This window comes from Mustela putorius, unplaced genomic scaffold (genome assembly GCF_011764305.1).
Source record: "Mustela putorius furo isolate JIRA1106 unplaced genomic scaffold, ASM1176430v1.1 tig00003863_pilon_pilon_pilon, whole genome shotgun sequence".
Lineage (NCBI taxonomy): Eukaryota > Metazoa > Chordata > Mammalia > Carnivora > Mustelidae > Mustela > Mustela putorius.
Genome location: NW_025422015.1, coordinates 30037725 through 30056720, shown reverse-complemented (window position 1 = coordinate 30056720; position 18996 = coordinate 30037725). Strand labels below are relative to the sequence as shown.

At 37.9% G+C, this 18996-nt stretch overlaps 1 protein-coding gene across 1 annotated transcript in view; it reads left to right on the top strand.

Annotated features, from left to right (window-relative positions):
• The window catches only part of CLVS2 (clavesin 2), an 80314-nt gene that overhangs the window by 41614 nt on the left and 19704 nt on the right, over positions 1-18996 (top strand). The window contains exons 4-5 of the mRNA XM_004740119.3: positions 7456-7566; positions 14043-14263. Of these exons, the coding sequence (XP_004740176.1) occupies positions 7456-7566; positions 14043-14263 (332 nt within the window). The remainder of the gene's footprint in view (positions 1-7455; positions 7567-14042; positions 14264-18996) is intronic.

Here is an 18996-nt window from a genome sequence, read left to right as displayed (position 1 = left end):
TAATTTGGCAAAATACACTAGTTAGAATATTTTGGTAAAAATCCTTGTTTCCCTCATGAAAGCAATGGAATGACTTGCCTAGGTCTGCCTGCCCAATATTAATGAGGCTACAAATATGGAGTTGTAGCTATAGCTCTATTCTCTTTAGGTCCAGATACTGCACAGAATACTAGAGGTGGGAAATGGAAGCAGAACTTTGGAACTAAGACAGACATGATTTCCTTCAGGAATCTTAATCTTTAAGAAAATAGGTAGGATGGATATACACATAGCTTACCCAACATTCTAAAAGATAGATATGAGTATACAAATGCTATTATGCCCAAAAGTCATATTTAGGAAAATATGGTGTGGTTAGTATGTCAAGGCACATCAGTTTTTTTCTTTTTTTCCTTGCCTTTTCCTTTATTCCTTCCTTCCTTCCTTCCATGTGCTCATTTTCATTATTAGATCAGCTAAGAGAATTTTTATTAAAATTTTCTGAATTCTCTTAACTGAGATTTTCCTACAACTATCCAGAATGTTAAACCTGTGTTCTCCACATTGGCAAACTTTCACTGTGTACTCTTCCATTTCCACTCTATTCTCTTCAATATTCTGGGCTGCATTTTAGATCTGTCCTTCCCAGGGATGCCTTCCTCATCTTCCCCCTCTTCCTAACACTTCTCTATAAAGCAGACCAATCTTAAGTTTCAACATATCTGAAGGACACTAATATTGGTGCAATCTAAGGAGCTAGTAGTACCGGCTGCTGTCATAGTCACCTTCTACTTTCTCTACCTAGGAACAATTTTAGAAAGTGTGATATTATTATATATGTTTTATACCTATGAAGCAATGTAAAAATTATTCTCATAATTCCCGACTTTTATATAGAATTTCATGTCATCTATATAAAACTTAACTGAAAAAAATTAGAAGCATACCTTAAGATTGCTTTTGTCTCTGGTTGGTAAGGTTATGAGTAACTTTTTTTTATTATACTTTATTTGATATTCAGAATCAGAATCAGAATCTACAATAATTATGTCCAATATCTATACTAAAATCAGCATAAAAGGATAGTGCAATATCTTTAATTTTAGTATAATTTTAGGGATAGAATTATGGAATTAAAAGTTTTATTTCTAGGTGTTGTATGCTATGATTTATCATTATATGCACTTTGGCATCATGCATATAATAGTTGAAATTATATGCTTCAAAGAAGTGCAATAAAAGTAGAAAAGAAAAACAAACATAAAAAAAAAAAAAAACTAATGGGGATGCCAGTTTGGTGCAGTCGCTTAAGCATCTGACTCTTGGTTTTGGCTAAGGTTGTGATCTAGGGGTCATGATATTATGCCCCGCATTGAACTCTGAGCTCAGTGGGGAGTCTGCCTGGGACTCTCTCTCCCTCTCCCTCTGTAACCACCCTAAAATCAATCAGTCAATCAATCTATCTATCTTTAAAAAGGCTAATGAGTTTAATTTTGAATGAGTGAGTTGCACATACAATTTTTGCCTATGTTTACACTGAGGTCACTTCTTAACACTTTTGATCATTTCAGGAACCCTAGACAGTCTTGTGAAACAAGACCAAAATTGTATTTTTAATTCTTATAAAAAACCTTCATTTTGCTCATTTATGGCTGCAAACTGTACTTTGATTGTACCAGAAATTATATTGATTTATATTGTTCTCAAATCTTACAATTTACTTGTAATAGTATTTTATAATTTTTTTGGTATTTCATCAAAATCAATTAAAGAATTTAATAATATATTAATAATTCATTCTCCAGTTTTTGTTCTTAGATAGCTAGATTCCTGAGGCAAACATATTTTTGCTAAAAATATATCAATAACTTACCTATGTACATTTGATATAGATACATATATTTACCTCTCTATAGAGTGCCCACAGCACCAGTATCTATAGTGTCTATACAGTTTGTATGCCAATGAGAAGAAAGTAGAGGCTTTGCTTTGACTGATATCATTTTGTAATCATTGGCAATAGCAATCAACTTTTAAGGAAACTCACGTATTATGTGAAGGAAATGCTTCCAAATCCATCTTCTCCCAAAGAAAGGTGTTTACTAGAGTGTATGGTCAACAGAGGCTTGGAGAGATGTTGAATTCCACTAGAGCTTTGGCAGACCAAGTTTCCATGAACCCAGTGTTTGGTCAAGAAAATCTGTACATACAGCAGAAAGTGTACCACTCAAGAAGAAAATGAACAGAAACAGGTGAATTGCCAGAAGTTTTTATAGGTAGAAATTCTGTTAACTTTCTTCCACCCATCTTGGCTGTACTCTCACTAATTACAAGGTGCTTCTTACTTCATAATCTCCAATAAAGAATATGTGACCAGCAGAGTCAGTGATCAGTGTATTGTATGTTCTATTCTATTCTATTCTATTCTATTCAAAATTTCATTTATTTTAGAAGAAGAGAGGAGATAGTGAGAGGGGGAGTTACAGGAGCAGGGGGGAGGGCAGAGGAAGAGGGAGAAGCAGATTCCTTGCTCAGCAAGGGAGCCTGATGCGGGACTTGATCCCAGATACCCTGAGATGATGACCTGAGTCAAAGGCAGATGCTTATTTGACTGAGCCACACAGGCACTCCTGTAAGCTGTTATTTAAATTCCACTTAGCGCACATACAGTGTATTATGAGTTTCCCATATAGAATTCAGTAATTCAACACTTAAATACAACACCTGGTGCTCATCACAAGTGCCCTCCTCTGATCTTAACAGGGTCTGCCTGCAGGAGAAAGTTAACCAGAGCCTAATTTGCGGGGGTATTGTTAGAAACTGGCCTGGGGGTACGAAGGTACCCAATTCTAGCCTTCCACATGGGAAAAGAGAAATACCCAACTCTAGGCTACCTGTCCCACCTACGGGAAGAGAAAAAAACTGAGAAACTCTTGGGAGTTCACAGTCTAGAGGCACTGACTCCCTAGCAGACTAAGACCTCATCACAGGACTGTGGAACACTTCCCTCCCCCCATGCCTCACCAACGCATTACAGTTGGCTGACTTACAGCAGTTCCTTTTATCTGGTACATCATGTCTGGCTATCAAGAAGCAAATTATAAAGCATACTAGAAAAAATTAAAAAAAAAACCACAACTTGAAGAGACAGAGCAAGCATCAGAACCAGACACGGCAGGAATGTTGGAATGATCAGACTGGGGACTTTAAACAATTTTGATCAATAGGCTAAATGCTCTAATGGGTAAAGTAGACAATATGCAAAAACAGATAGACAGTATAAGCAGAGAGATGGAAAGTCTAAGAAAGAAGAAAAAATATCTAGAGATCAGAAACAGTGTAACAGAAATGATACCTTTGGTGGACTTATTAGTAGACTGGGCTTGACTAAAGAAAGAATTTCTAAGCTTAAGAATATATCAAAAAAAAGCTCCAGAACTGAAAAAAAGAAAGAACACTGAACAAAAAAGCTGGAACAGAGTATCCAAGGACCTCAATGGCTACAGAAGGCATAACGTGCGAGTCATTGTAGTGCCACAAAGAGACAGGAAAGGAAGGAAAGATAGGCAATCACAGTGAGGAGAAGGAGGGAATCAAGGGTTATATTGTCCTTGTTTTGGACTTCGATGCCTGAGAGGTGGCCCTGAATCCGAATTTTAATCTAGATGAATTTCACTGCAAAGTCAGGGGTTTCCCTTCTCTTTTGTCCTCTCTCAACTGCTTTTTGGTGCTGATCACGTCCTTCCTTATATAAAGATATACCCAAGAAAGTCCATGAACTCATATGTAAGTTTTGTGTGTATGTGTGCATGTTCATTTTTCAATAAAGGTGCATGAGCTCCACGTGATTGTTGGTTTAAAAATACTGAGCTAAGACATTTAGCGTCACAACTTGATAGCTGATGTTTATTCACTTTTGTTCTAGAGATTAAATGCCCATTCGGGAGCGTATTTTAAAAAGCATTCCAAGTGGTTCTGCTTCAGGTAGTGCGGTAGGTTAAAAACTCTTGAAGATCTTCCTGCCATGAAACACAGAGGTGTTAGATACATCACAACAAAAATATTTTCACATCCTTTGCTGAACTCTAGGGAGCATGAGAGAAGTCACCACCCCTCACCCGCCCCTGAACTGTGAGGCAAGAACACTAAGTCTTCTGGAAAAACAAAACAAAACAAAAACCAGGAGAATTAAGTAAAGCCTAGGTGGTTCTGGAGGCAAGTGTTGACTTCGGGAACCTGCGGCTTTCGCGGGTAATGATTGCCTAAGGCCTTGGGTGGGCAGAAGCCAAGATGAGGCTTGCCTCAGCTGAGACCAAGGGCAAATGGGGACTAAATGTGAGACTCTGCATTCCTCCAGGGAAGATTGTGCTAGGAAAATCCCTGCTGGCTAGGAAACTTTAAATAAACCTCTCCTTCTCTCCCATAAGTGGGTAGAAAAATAATAGTAATAATAATATTGGTATTAATAATAATAATAGTCTTCTCTGATAATCTGAGACCATAATTTTCTCCTGTGAGTTTGAGATTTGAATATGCACTGTTCTATCAGAGGAATCCAAAATGGGAAATTACATTAAAGCCAAACCAGGTTGATAGTTGGTAGGAGTAGGATTAGGAGCTCGTAGGAGCTGATACAGACCTTGGAGCAAGGCATCTTCAAGCCACCTACTTCAGGATTCCCAATGATTAATATCAGCCACATATGAGTTCACCATAGACAAGATACTGTAAGCAAGATCAGCAGATACAGTAACCAAATTCAGGCCCTCAAGGACTAAGAAAATACCTATGTATTAAATAGTTATATTATTAAATAATGTTATTAATGATGGAATTAAAATAAGCAAAGACAAAGTAACTAGGGAATTAAAGTTACATGAAAATCTATCTCATAACCCATAAATTGGCAAAAATTTAACAGATTGACAATACCAAGTGCAGTATGTGGAAGAGCTGGAACCTTTCTTATTGTTGGGGGGAGGAGGGGTGGAAATTGATATAATCGCTGTTACCAATCATGTAAAGTTGAAGTATGTACACTCTATGACTCAACGTTAACACTTTAGAGATACACGCCACACAAACACTCGACATACCCGAGAGACATGCACAAGATGAAGTCTGCACAGCATCAGGGCTGGTGATGGCAAAGCAGACCAAATATTTGGAAAACAATATGCACTGACAAGAGAAAATAAATTATGATGTACTGTACAATAGTAGACTATATACAACCGTGACAATGAACTACGGTTGCACATGTATAAAACTCAAATATGAGGAGCCTCAAAAACAATGTAATGTGACAACAGAAGAATACATTCATTACGGTGATATATTTATAAAGTGTAAGTACTTAGAAAAACCTAACTATATTTTAGAGATGTTTGTATGTATACACAGAAAAAATTATAAAATATAAAAATAAATAAAATATACAAAATTATAAAAGAACAGGTAAAATATAAATTTATAATATTACCAAATTAAAACAAGAAAATAACAATAGGAAATTTTAAAATGTGGGAGAGGGTCAGAGAATATGAATACAGTGAACTTTAAGGTTACTAGCCATGTTCTAGTTCTTAAGCTGAATGGAGGGCACTTGCATGTTTATCTTAACATTCTCTAAATTCTATATATGTTATTCTCTCTTTATGTATAAAAATGTCATGACTTAAAAAATATTATGTCTGTATTTCTAGCTGATTCATTTCTATTATTCTAACAACTTCTTGAGGAATGAAAAGTACGTGTTTATTAAGGAAGTAAGGCACTGACATAAAAGGAGACATATTTTACCTTCAGTTATTCTAATGTATTTATTTATTTATTTATTTATTTATTTAAGTACTGTTATCTTTTATGGTGTGTTACTCCCAGAGATAGAAATTGCTTTGCAAAAAGAAGCGTTTATTAGCTCTGAAAATGAACATAGAAAACCATGAATTAATTATTAATGCTCCTAAGTGTCCCCCCAAAACTAGAACATTTTAATGGGATTATACCGTGCATGTTTTTGACTAAACAATCTAATATAAGAAAAAATGTAGGGGCGCCTGGATGGCTTAGTCATTAAGCATCTGCCTTTGGCTCTTCAAGCTCCTTGCTCAGCAGGTAGCCTGCCTCTCCCTCTCCCACTTACCTCTCTGTGTCAAATACATAAAATCTTAAAAAAAAAAAAAAAAGAAAGAAAGAAGATAAGGTCTAAATTTAGAAAATGCATCTATGATTATTTCAGTTCCTTTGCTTTTCCTTTGTTCCCATTCATGCTCTGAATAGAATCCAAAAGAATTCCAGTTCTTGTGATAACTTGAGGGATGCTTCTAGGGGTATAGTTTGTTTTTAATAAGACTTTTGTAGTCCGTTCAGTGTGGGGTTTTGAGCTAGTAGCAGGAATCAGTCCATTTATGTGGAATCCGTAGCATACTCAAGCGAGGTCAGATGTTGCAATTCATTCAGTTAAGGATTTCCTTCATATTTACGGAGTGAAGTGGCATGTACCTGTTTAGTCGCACAGAAAGAAAACACCTCTCTAAATCACTTCACATGCACAACTTACACAAGTGAGCTCTTGCTGAAGAGGGGGTTGGCTTTACAATAGGCCCAATTTCTTCCTGTGGGGTGCGCTATGAGGGTGTTGACTTAATTTAACCTAGCAAAATGCATCCTCACACTTCTTACGCTACAACACTAAGCTTTAATTTTGTTTTCGCATATTTCCTGCCCTTTTTTAATGGCTGAAATAAGGGAAGGAGAATGTTTATAACGAAGTCGGTAAGATAGAATAAAGTGAGTTTTCTTTTTTAAAGATTTTATTTATTCATTTTGAGAGAGAGAAAGTCTGAGAGAGAGCATGAGCAGGGAGAGCAGCAGAATGAGAGAGGGAAGCAGACCCCCCACAGAGCCAGGAGCCCAACGTGGGACTCAATCCCAGAATCTGGAACTCATAACCTGAGCTGAAGGCAGATGCTTAACCACCTGAGTCACCCAGGCCCCCCTGAAGTGAGTTTTGATATATGACAGTGCTCACATTGTAGATAACTATAGTGAAATTTAAAAAAGTATTTTAATATAAATACATTTTAGAACAGAAATAATTTAAATGAAACACTTACCTAATGTAAATTCAGTATTTGTCAAATCCCTAATGTCTTTTATTTCTGTTTCTTGGCCTATAATGACTGTTAACATTTTGTAGGCTTTAATTATGGCACTTCCTAAAAATGTTGAAGTTCTTATCAACAAACTGTGCTGAAGAAGGATTTGCTCTATTACATATTGCTTCAGTTTAGGTCTGAAAGTTACAGTGTTTCATGCAGTAAGATTCTTCCTTCTTTCTAATTCATTTTAACTGTACAAATTGTCTCATTTAGGCATGTGGAATAACAAATTTATATACCTTATGACCTTCCTCAAGCCTTCTCAATATACTGAAGCATGTGTTGATTTTCTCCCCACTCCGTGTCTCTTTAGGATAGTTTCCCAGCACGATTTGGAGGAATTCATTTTGTCAATCAGCCGTGGTATATCCATGCCCTGTACACCGTGATCCGGCCTTTCCTAAAGGAGAAGACTCGGAAAAGGGTATTTGTTTGTTTCTTTATTTATATATTCTTTCTCCTCCCACATTCAATGAATTATGCTGTATAACGTGTACATAATATTGGCTGTGGTCACATGTGCCTCTATATTGCATATAAATATTCAACATACAAGATATTTAAAAATTCTCGAAGACCTTATGATTAATTCTGATCACTGTATATATGAAAGAAATATTTAAAAGTCTGCTTCTCTACTCTTCCACAAATTGGGAGAACATTTCAGTACATTCATTAGATCTTAAAGCGTAAGTTTAAAAGTAAAAAAAAAAAAAGTTGTGTCATGTTTCTAGATTATTAGTATACTTAATTTCAAGTGAGACCTAGAGAAAAGTTGTAACTTTATAAGCTGATATATGAATGTTAGTTATTTCACAATATGTATCAAATTGAGTATAATGAATTTTGTAATCTCTAATGTAACTCTATAGTGATTGTCATGATCGCTCACACATTTCGGAAAGAATGCTGAATGCTGCTTTGTAGAAATATTAACATTTCTTTAAATGGCAAGTTACTTGAATTCCAAGACTGATTTTCATCTAACAATGAGGATATTCAAAGTACATACAACAAAATAATCATTTTTTTTTCTGTGAATAAGACAATTTATATAAAGTATTTAGCACAGTGCATGGTACATGGTAAATGCTGAGCACATTTATCATTATGATTAATAATATAGGTTTTAAGATGGATTTTAATACCCCTTATTTCATTTTATCCAAAAGATTGGGAAGAGTAAATGTAGGAAGCCTGAGCTCCTATTTCAGAGCTGGGAAAACTAAGTCTGCACATGGCTAAGTAACTTGTTTCCTCATTTACAGAACTGTAGTGTTGTGGAGCTAATATATGAATTGAAATATCTCCAGATTTAGTGCTATTTTTACCACTGTGCTGTGACCAATTCTCAAATGATTAGTTCCAAAATAAAATATTCTTTATGTAAATGTGTACTGAAGGTAATTTTTCATGTTTCTCAATGAATGAGAAGGCACTTCAGGTGTTTCTGAGTCTGTTCTAGAAACCTCATTGCGAGCATAGAGGAGAAATAATTGTTAAGTATGTGTTTTTATCAAACACTGAGCCAAAGGTCTTCTGAATATGAATTTGTTGAAATGTTCTGTAGTATAGGAGGAAGGCTTCTGTAAATAATTACAGTTTATATCAGGAATTGTTTCTACTGGTGAGAATCATATCAATTTACATGTTAGACTTCAGAAAAATGTATATGATTTGCTTCACAAATAACACTTTCAAACTCTGTTTTATGAAGAGTTGATCAGGTGATCCAAAACACCTGCTGAGGCTTTTAGTACATATTATACTGGTGAATGCTTCTGTAGTAGTCACTCTATGCCACATGCTGTTCTAAGTACTTTACATATGGTAACTCATTTACTCCTTACAAGGAAGGCTCTAGGGGAAGCATTGTTATTTTTCTCCTTCTGTAGATGGGAAAATGAGGCACAAAAGGTTAAACAAATTGCTCTAAATCACAGCTAGGAGGTAGTAGAGCTGAAAATGTGGATTTGGGGAGAAGACATTTTCAGACAGAGGGCATAGCAAAGACGAAGTTCCTCAGGTAGAAACATGCCTGGTATACTTGGCATACAGCAAGAAGGCGCAGAAAGCTGGAGCAGAATGAACTACTCATGAGGGTAATAGATGATGTGATAGAAGGGAATATGGTGGGTCAGATCATAGCGGGGTCTTGTATTCCATTGCAAGGGCCTGGGCTTTCAGTCAGAGTGAAGTGAGAAATACTTGAAAGACTGAATACCGGGTGATTTGTTCTGAGCACAGTGTACTGCTCTGTTGAAACAGACTAAGGAGGATCAAGTCTAACCCCAAGCTCCAGGTTTGGAGTTATTTGATTGAATTAGATAATTTTGACAATGCCTAGAAAAATTCTTGAATAGCTTTATTCTAGATGGAAGTGAGGTATCTGAGCTTTGCCATTTTAATTAAGACTATATGACTTGTAGGACGCCTGGGTGGCTCAGTGGGTTAAGCCACTGCCTTCGGCTCAGGTCATGATCTCAGGGTCCTGGGAGCGAGTCCCACATCAGGCTCTCTGCTCGGCAGGGAGCCTGCTTCCCTCTCTCTCTCTCTCTCTGCCTGCCTCTCCATCTACTTGTGATTTCTCTCTGTCAAATAAATAAATAAAATCTTTAAAAAAAAAAAGACTATATGACTTGTAAATCTTCATAGGAGAAAATAGTTATAGGTTAAAACACTTTTGATTTCCACTTATATATATAATCAATATAAAGTACAAAGTTATTATATTTCTTTACAGGTACTCCAAGTGATTCAGCATCATAATATTACTCAAACATTCTATACTTTAGATGCTACAAATCTGTGCTCTAAAAAACTGGCAAAGAAAAACCTAAGGAATAAGTGTACATCTTTTGTCACAAAAAGGAAACACCTGGTTCTTCTTCTTCTTCTTCTTCTTCTTTTTAACTAAATGAAATCTTTGAGTCTTTACCATATTGGACTGCTGATGGGAATAGTAACCCTAGGTGGTAGAGGAATCCTTTCTCAAATTTTCATCAATATCTAGAATCTTTCTTTCCTTTTAAGATTTTATTTATTTATTTGAGAGAGCACGAGAGGGGAGAGGGTCAGAGGGAGAAGCAGGCTTCCTGCTGAGCAGGGAGCCCAATGTAGGACTCAATCCCAGACTCCAGGACCATGACCTGAGCCATTAGGCTCCCCTCTGGAACCTTTCATGTGGAACGAAACTTCCATCCAGGACAGCTGCTTCTGACATCCTCACTATTCAAGTCAGTATTAGTTTCTTGAATTAAGGTCTCCTTCTGCTTCTGAGTTGTCTATGAAAAAGGAAAATAGCATCTTCACCAAAGCTGGAACCTAATGCCTAGGCTTTAACCTCCATGCCCTCTTCAGTTATTCCAGGGTTGTGGTCTTGTCACTCCCAAGAGCTGACAGGAAACAGGCTTCCTCACTGATTAGTGCAACTTTCTACCTGTTCCTCAATATGGTAGACTCTCTCTCTGATTCCTTGCTCATTCCCAAATGTATTTCTCTTTTCTCCCTTCCACTCAGGTGACCTACCATAATCTCTTTAATGGCACAGTGTAGAGAAATTAAATGAAAGTATTATTTAGGCTAATTCTTAGAATAGTAAGTTACTCTGAGGCAAGGGAGCCCACATGGACAAGACTTCTTGCATGAAATGGTGACAGAGAAAAAATGTAAGGAGAAAAAAACAGCAAAGCTTTAAAAAATGAAATTCTTACAAGATATGGGAGGATAAGCCTTGGGGATAATTAAAGGCAAAAATCGACAGAAGAAACATCTTCTGCAAATGTCCTGAGACAAATGTGTGCATATTGTGTTTCAGCAGGGAGGAAGTAGTAGATGTGTTCAAAGAAGTTTATGGAAGGTCTTATAGGATATACTCTAAAGAGGAAGGAGAAGCCAGTGGGGAATTTTGAGAAGAATGACATGATCTGACTTACATTGTGACATGGTCATTCTGGCTGCTGTGTTGAGAACAGAGTGTAGGTAGCAAGAGTGGAAGTGGGGAGAGCAATTAGAAGGTTAGTGCAGTAATACAGTTTGTAGGATGACAGTAGCATGACTTAGGGTTGTAGGGGTGGAACTGGTCAGATGTTCAGATTCATGATATCTTTTGAATGAAGAATCAAAAGGATTTACTGACAACTTAAGATGAATTGAAGATTTTAGCCTGAGAAACCCGAAGCAGTCCTACCACTAACTGATGTTGAAAACAGGGAAGAGCTGATTTTGGGGAAGAAAGTTGTAGTTCAGCTTTGGATATTGTAAGTTTGAGATGGCCATTGACCTCTTAAGTGGAGATGTCGAGTAGAGAGTGGAAATAGCAATATGAAGTTCAGAGGAATGGTCTAGATATAAATTTTCAGTGTGCGAACAATATTTAGGGCCCTAGACAGAATGAGATCACCAAGGAGTAAGTATACTTAGAGAAGAGAATAAATCCAAGAACTGAAGTCTGGAGCTCTGTGATATTAAGATGTTGGGGTGATGAGGAATAATCAGCAAAAGAGACTAAAAAGAAGCATCTGTCAAAGTAGCAGAAAAATCAAGAGATGCTGGGAATAAATGTTGCAATGACAAGAGTCATTTATATCCATTGCTGCTGAGAGTTCAAGAAAAATAAGGGCTGAGAATTGGACACTGACTGTCCAATGACAAATGAGAATGTCCAAATGAGAAAGAGCTTCACAAGAACTATCTTCATGCTCTACTGGAAAGCAAGGCCTGCTTTAGACTGGACTCTGGAAAAATAGGACTAGAGTATTTGGACAGTGAAACAACTCTTTTGATGAGTTTTGTAATAAGTGGAAGGAGAGAAATAGTATAATAACTGGAAGTAGAAATCTGGTCAAGAGAGGTCTTGTGCATCTGTTTGAAGGGGGATGAGAGGAGAGGGATTGGCAAGTTTGCTCTGATGGGAAAGATCCCCCAGACAGAGGAAATTTGATGATATGAGAGAGACAGAAGAACATTTTGCTTGAGCAATATAACAGTAGGAGAGAGGATGGCTTCTAGGACACAGGCGGAGAGGTTGGCCTTTGTAGAATTTATCTTTCCATTGAACTAGGAGCAGAGGCACAGCATACAGACACAGATGCTGGTGGGTGGGCCTCATCTGGTTGCCCTATTTTTTCAGTGAGAGAGGAAATAAGGCCAAAGCTGAAAGTGATGTTGAGGGAGGATGTAGCAGAATGTTAGCAAGGAGAGAGGAAGTAGTGTGCTAGGATAAATCTTTAAAGATTTATTATGATAAGTCGTGCATGACTTGAAGAGGTTTCTTACATGAATAAACATATCTAATGAAATAAAGTTGTATAACTAATAAAACAAGAGTTTCAGTTGTTAGAACTTAACTACCCCCTCCCAAATTATTTTGATTTCTTATGAGAAGAAACTCTGTGTGTGCGGGGGGGGGGGCGCTCTTGTGCTATGCAAAGAGGAGCAGGAACGTGTAAAGTTTGCAATTAACCTAATGTGCTTTGGGGCAGGCAGCATCTTCCACCTCTGTAGGCTCCATATAAAATATTTCAGGTAGCTGATTACTCTGCCTATTGTGGCCAGTGACCTGCTGTCATCTGTTTTTAGTAGCCCATAATCTGTTGAAATTACTTGTTGATTTATAATTCCCATCCCTATTACTTTGTTGGGTTTTGTAGACTAGTTTTTCTTTGTTTTCCTATGTATTTATTTCAGTGGACTCTAAAATGACAGAAAACAAAGATAATTATGTTAGCCTGTTCATCATAAACTTCAAGTATGAGTCTCTTAGAAACTATGACTGACTATTTCTAAGTGACTTATAAACTATAATCCTTAAATATTATATAAATTATATGAGATGACACAAGTGCTTTTTCAGGGAAGACTGATCCTACAGTTTTGAGATCAAAATGAAAGAAGAGAAAAGAGGTAAAATTTATGGAGAAACAAATCTTGAATATGTACCTTGAATAATTTTTCAGTTTAAAGATTATTTAGGAGAGAGAGAGAGAGTTGGGAGAGTGGCAGAAGGAGATTGAGAGGATGAATCCCAAGCGGAGTCCATGCTGAGTGAGGAGCCTGATGTGGGGCTTGATCACATGACTGTGAGATCACAACCTGAACCAAAACCAAGAGTCTGACACTCAACCAACTGAGCCACCCAGGTGTCCCAGTGATTTTTTAGTTTAAAAAAAAAAAGCTCTAGGTAATACCAATAATTAATGTATACATATAGCTTTACATTTTCACTCCATTATTCCATTTTTATTTAAGCAATAAGCATGGAAACCTCTAGTAGAGAAGATGCTGGCAGCATTATAGAATGTAAGTCCTTTGGGATGTAAACCTTCACTCAACCTTACATTATGATAATGCTAATTTGCTTTTATTTACATCAAACATTTTGCATTACAAAGCAGTAATTTAGTGGTTACAGTATTCTTATTTTTATTGATGATAAAAGAGAAAGCCATACTGGTAACAGCTTTTGGGCTTAATAAGTTGGATGGGCTCTACAGTTGATGAGTCCCTTATGAGAACAGTCTATTTTAACAGCATTCATTATGCACCTCGTTAGCTTTGCATAACTAACGTCAAGATGATGTACAGATCAAAATGCCCATTGGATTCTGCTCATGTCTTCACTATAAAGTAGGAAACCAAATTTCAGGTTCCAGCTCTTTAACCCAACCACTATCTGACTTTCTAGGAACTACCTAAGATTCCTACGCCTCAGGATTTTTATATGACTTATTAGGGTAACAGTACCATCCCTGTCTATTTCACAGAGTGAATGAAGGAACATTTTAACAGACATGGAAAAATTTTGTTTTTGCTTTTCCTAGCCTCACTTCCTCCTCTTATTATTTGGATGGTATTTATTCTCTTGTGTGTGTTTCTCTTCTCCCCTTCTTGCATTTGTAGATATTTTTGCATGGTAACAACCTGAACAGTCTACACCAACTAATTCATCCTGAGATCCTGCCTTCTGAGTTTGGAGGGATGCTGCCCCCTTATGACATGGGAACATGGGCAAGAACACTGCTAGACCACGAGTATGATGATGATAGTGAATACAATGTAGACTCCTACAGCATGCCCATGAAGGAGGTGGAAAAGGAACTCTCCCCCAAGTCCATGAAGAGGTATGCTGGAGGTGGCTGGGAAGTGAGCTGTAGCCAGTGTGGGGATGCCCCAAGTGAACTGCAGGGGAGTTCTCTTGGGGAGTATATATATTCAGTGGATTTTTAAATCATTTTATGCCCCTATGATTAGACATCTAGGAATTTTGAGCCAAAGATAAAGTCATTCAAGGCAATGTCAACTCAGTTTTGTTCCATGTTCAGAGACAATCTGACAAGGCTGTTAGGGGGTCACCAAATCTAGTGGATTTTCAAACTGTACCTTTAGAATTCTGGAGGAGTACCTTAGGCCCAGCAGGTGGGTTGAGGACAGTGCCCATCTCCACAATGAGAAGAACTCCTCTTCTATCTAAGCAATGTACTGGACTTTTGTGTAAAATTTCATTTGAAGAAAGGGATCCATAGCAAACACACACACACACACACACACACACACATTTCAAACAGTGCATTTAAAACATATATTCTCTTCAAGTATCTCAGTCCTATTTATTTAAAACATATATTATCTTCCAGTATCTCTGCCTTGTTTCTTATTTAAAGGTCTAGCCATTCCTGGGGCAAAACAGTCTATTTTCCTACAGCTTTACTCTTTATAAAGTTCATTTTTGAGTGAGATTCTGATTCCTCGCTTTGACTCTTATGGTATTTTTATGCCTGTTTTCTTTTAGTCAATGCACGTTTATTGAACACATGCTCTGTAATGGATACTTCCCTAGGTGCTTTGGATTCCCTGTGAATATATACATATCCAGCCATAGCTCAGTGGCGATGGAGGATGGGGGAGTTGCTGAACATGCCCAAATGCATGACTGCCTCTGAATTTGCCCTCTGTAGCGAACCAAAAGATATCTAATTCTCAGGCTCCCCCAGGCCACAGCAACCTAGAGTCCTAGAGTTCACTTGGATAATAGCAATGAATATTATTTCTCTGTTCATTTCCCACCACAGAAATATAAGAACACTCCCTATAAGTCTTTTTCACCTAGACCAGGGAGAATCCAGGCATCACCCCTATTATCCCTCACACTGTCTTGCATCTTTTTCTGATGAAAACCAATGGTCCTTTGGTCATACTTATGTTCATGCAGGGCCACCACTGTCCTCAGAGCAGGCCTTCTTGTGCTGCTGTTGCTGCTACTGTTTTTGGTGTGTGTGATGTTCTCCTCTCTCCAGGCTGCTCCAAGATGCCTTGGAGAGAAAGGAAAGGCTGGAGACATCTCCTGCTTTAATTTTTCCATGAATCAACAAGCTTATGTGTAAGCCAAGTCTGGGCTTCTCCACTCCTTTCCTTTAAACAGGGTTTCTTACTGTGAGTTCTGTGCTCCCCTATCAAGTCACTCCATGGATGGGCTCTCAGAGGAGTCTGCTAAGTGCTAAAATTTATATTAAAAATTGTATGTGTATGTGTGTGCAGGTGTAGGTATTTTGTGCATTTTTCTGGAGGAAAAGAATATATTTCATCAACTTCTTAAAAAAGTTTTCTAAAACAAAAATATTTAAAAGACAATTGCCTAAGAATAGCTTCCTTCCTTCCTTTTTTTTTTTTTTTTTGAGATTTTTATTTATTTATTTGAAAGAAAGAGAAAGCAAAGGGAGAGGCAGAGGAAGAAGCAGGCTCCCTAACAAGCAGGGAGCCCAGTGTGGAACTTGATTTTAGGATTCTGTGATAATAACCTGAGCCAAATGTAGATGCTTAACCGACTGAGCCACCCAGGTGCCCCAGAATAACTTTCTTCTAATAAAAATAATAATCCTAATTGTTGTTACAATCTGTGGTTTACTATGTACTTATCATGAGTCTCAAGTCCTGTCTACGTATTTTTTTGTAACATTAATTTACTTTATCCGCACACCAACCCTGTTAAACAGATGTTGTATCCTCAGAGTCACATAGTCTATAATTAGTGGACCAGGGTTCCAATCCATGAGGTATAGAGTAAACCTTCCTTTTCTACCCTCTGAGACAGCACACTGTAAAGCTGTCACCCTGGAACTAAGCTACATAAGGATTTGAAAACAGCTGTCACAGGTGATCCCTGATCTTTGCCTTTACCAGCAAACAATGCTCAATGCTCATTTCCTTCAACCCCTTCTGCGACTTGTTCAATAACACGGTCCTTTCCGCAGAGCACATGTGTCTCCACATCTTCCACGTCCTGGGGGTACCCTATCACCTGCAGTCTGCACAGCTGCCCTCCTCCCAAACTTCTTACCTGGTGTCGTAGCCTCTACCCTTACCCTGCTCCCCTGGCTCCAACTTACTACCCATATGGCAATCTAAAACATCTCTCAAATTTTAGTCAGATCACTTCACTTCTCTGCTTTAAATTTTTTAACGACTGCTGGTTATACAGTGAATGAAATCAATTCTGTAACATGGCTTCCAAAGTGGTCTATGATCTGACCCCGCCCCCCACTCCTCTAAGTGTATCCCACTGTTTCTTTCCTCTCTGTCTTTCAGCCACAATCTCCTTCCTTCTGCTCTTGCAGCCTTCCTCTCCAGCTTGTTCCTCTCTAAAAGCCTTTCCACTTGTCCCTGCTGCATGGCACTCTTTTCCTGCATCTCCCATTCAAAGTCACCTCCCTGAGAGAGTGGTGAGGTCTTTATCAACCACTAGGTCTTAATCAACTCTACGTCCTCCTCATGCTTGTCTCTCCCTATCAGTCGCTTCCTTTATTTTATGCCTGCCAAATGATTCATTTTATTTAATGTGATGTCCCCTCCCCAGATTTAGGCTTCATGAAGACTTCAGTGACTTTGTCTATCCCATTCTCTGAATCTCCAGCACCTGGAGTAGGGCCTAAAACACAGAGGGTGCCCACTGGGGACTAGTGGAGTGAATGAAGGAGCACTCTGCTGTCTGTCAGTGGCCCCTTTTAAGTGAGAACAACTTGAATAGGTGACATATGATGCTATTACTACTTGCATTTAAGTTCCAGAACCCTAGCTTTGCCCACCCCAACCCGCATCCCCTCACCCCTGTTGGCTTCCTTTGGTTTCTGTTGACTCTGTTGCTGCGGTTCAGGTGGCCAAAGCACACTGCTGACTCATACTGAGCTCCCTAGCAACTAGAAGATTCTTTACTTATAGATCCGTACCCTCATAATTCTCTTTTTATGTTTAGCTTTTTTCTTCAAGCAGATAATTTTAATTGATTAACATCATCTTGTTAGATTTGGCTCAGTCTGTCCACCTTTTGAAGTCTTTTTGGATCCTGATTTTCTTCTCCAATTAATTAGACCATTCTGTCCTCTGAAGACTTGGCTCACAGCACGTTGACCTCCCCAACCCGGAGTTTCTTGCTTTTGACGTAGATTGATTAGAATTTCAGTCATCCTTTGTTTGGTGTACATTTTGTATCATATGAAGATTTTCAGGTTCTGTCTGAAAACTTGTGAAGAATGAGCTTAAGAAAGTTATTTCATTCAATTCTCACCTTCTGTGTGTCAGGGAGTGCCAGTTTCCCATCAAGGATGGAGAGAATTATTCCTAATTTTCCCCCTGCTCTCCTCTCCTCCATCCCCCCCGCCCCGTTTTGTAATATCATTAGATTGAGAGGGAGAAAAATGATTCCTTCACCAGAGACTTGTAGATATTTCCTCCTTCAGAATTAAGGAGGTGTGTGGGAAGAAGGGTTTGTTTTCCTGGGTCGATTTGTGGAGGAATAGCATGGTCACATGAAAAAAAAAAAACAAAGTTCAATAGATTGTGGGGGCCTTATACTAGGGGAACACCTTTTACCTTTTGTCTCACTACCTAGGGTAGTGCCTGGGATAGGCACATAACAGCTGCAGTGAGCAACTATTGTATTAGATATTAGCATTATATAGATATTAACATTGCTATTGTAATATGAACTCTGAGTTTATGGAATAATATTCAACATCTATTGTTACTACATGTCAAATTCCATCTAATGTTTTGTTTATATTGACTTCTTTGCTTCTGTAAACAATTAATCAGGCAGTGCTCTTCCCCTTTCATTGGTGAGGAGACCCAGATACAGAGAGGGTAAGTATCTTCCACCTGGGACATAGCTGCAAAGTAACACTGCTAATATCTGAAAACAGGCCACAGGATTCCATAAGTCATCTCCCTAAGTGCTACTATTTGCTATCTGCCAGAATCTGTGCTGCAGTTTCTGCATGCATTATTGAATTTGATCCTCAGTACCTCTGTATGATGTAGATTATTTTTCTCCCATCTTGTAGTTAAAAGAATAAAATCTAGGAAGTTTAAATAGCCTCCTCCTGGTCACAACTGCTAGCAAATAACAGAACTGGAATAGGAATCTCCTTCTGTCCAACATCTATCCTCTTAAACACAGAGGTATAGTGCCATATTGTGGATGCACAATAAATGAAAAAATGATATCTGAATAATTAAACTTAAGTGATTGGGTTCCATGAAAAAAAATACAAAAATACAAGTTATTCATTGCAAAGATAGCAGAGGCTTTGTGGAGACCGCTGAGATACGCTATGGGTTAATGATCAACAACTCCTTTTGTTGCAGTGGAAGCAGAACAATGCACTGACAAGTCCTGGTCCTAAACAAATAGCCCTGTTGTTTTGGATAAGACAGAAAAAAAAATCTGGACTAAAATAACAGTACATCTGGGACAATTAAATACTAAAAAAAAAAAAAAATCTTAATCAGAAATCATTTCTGCCTGGCTTGTTTTATTGAGGAATTATTCTACATATGGAGCCAGTATTCATCATCCAACAAT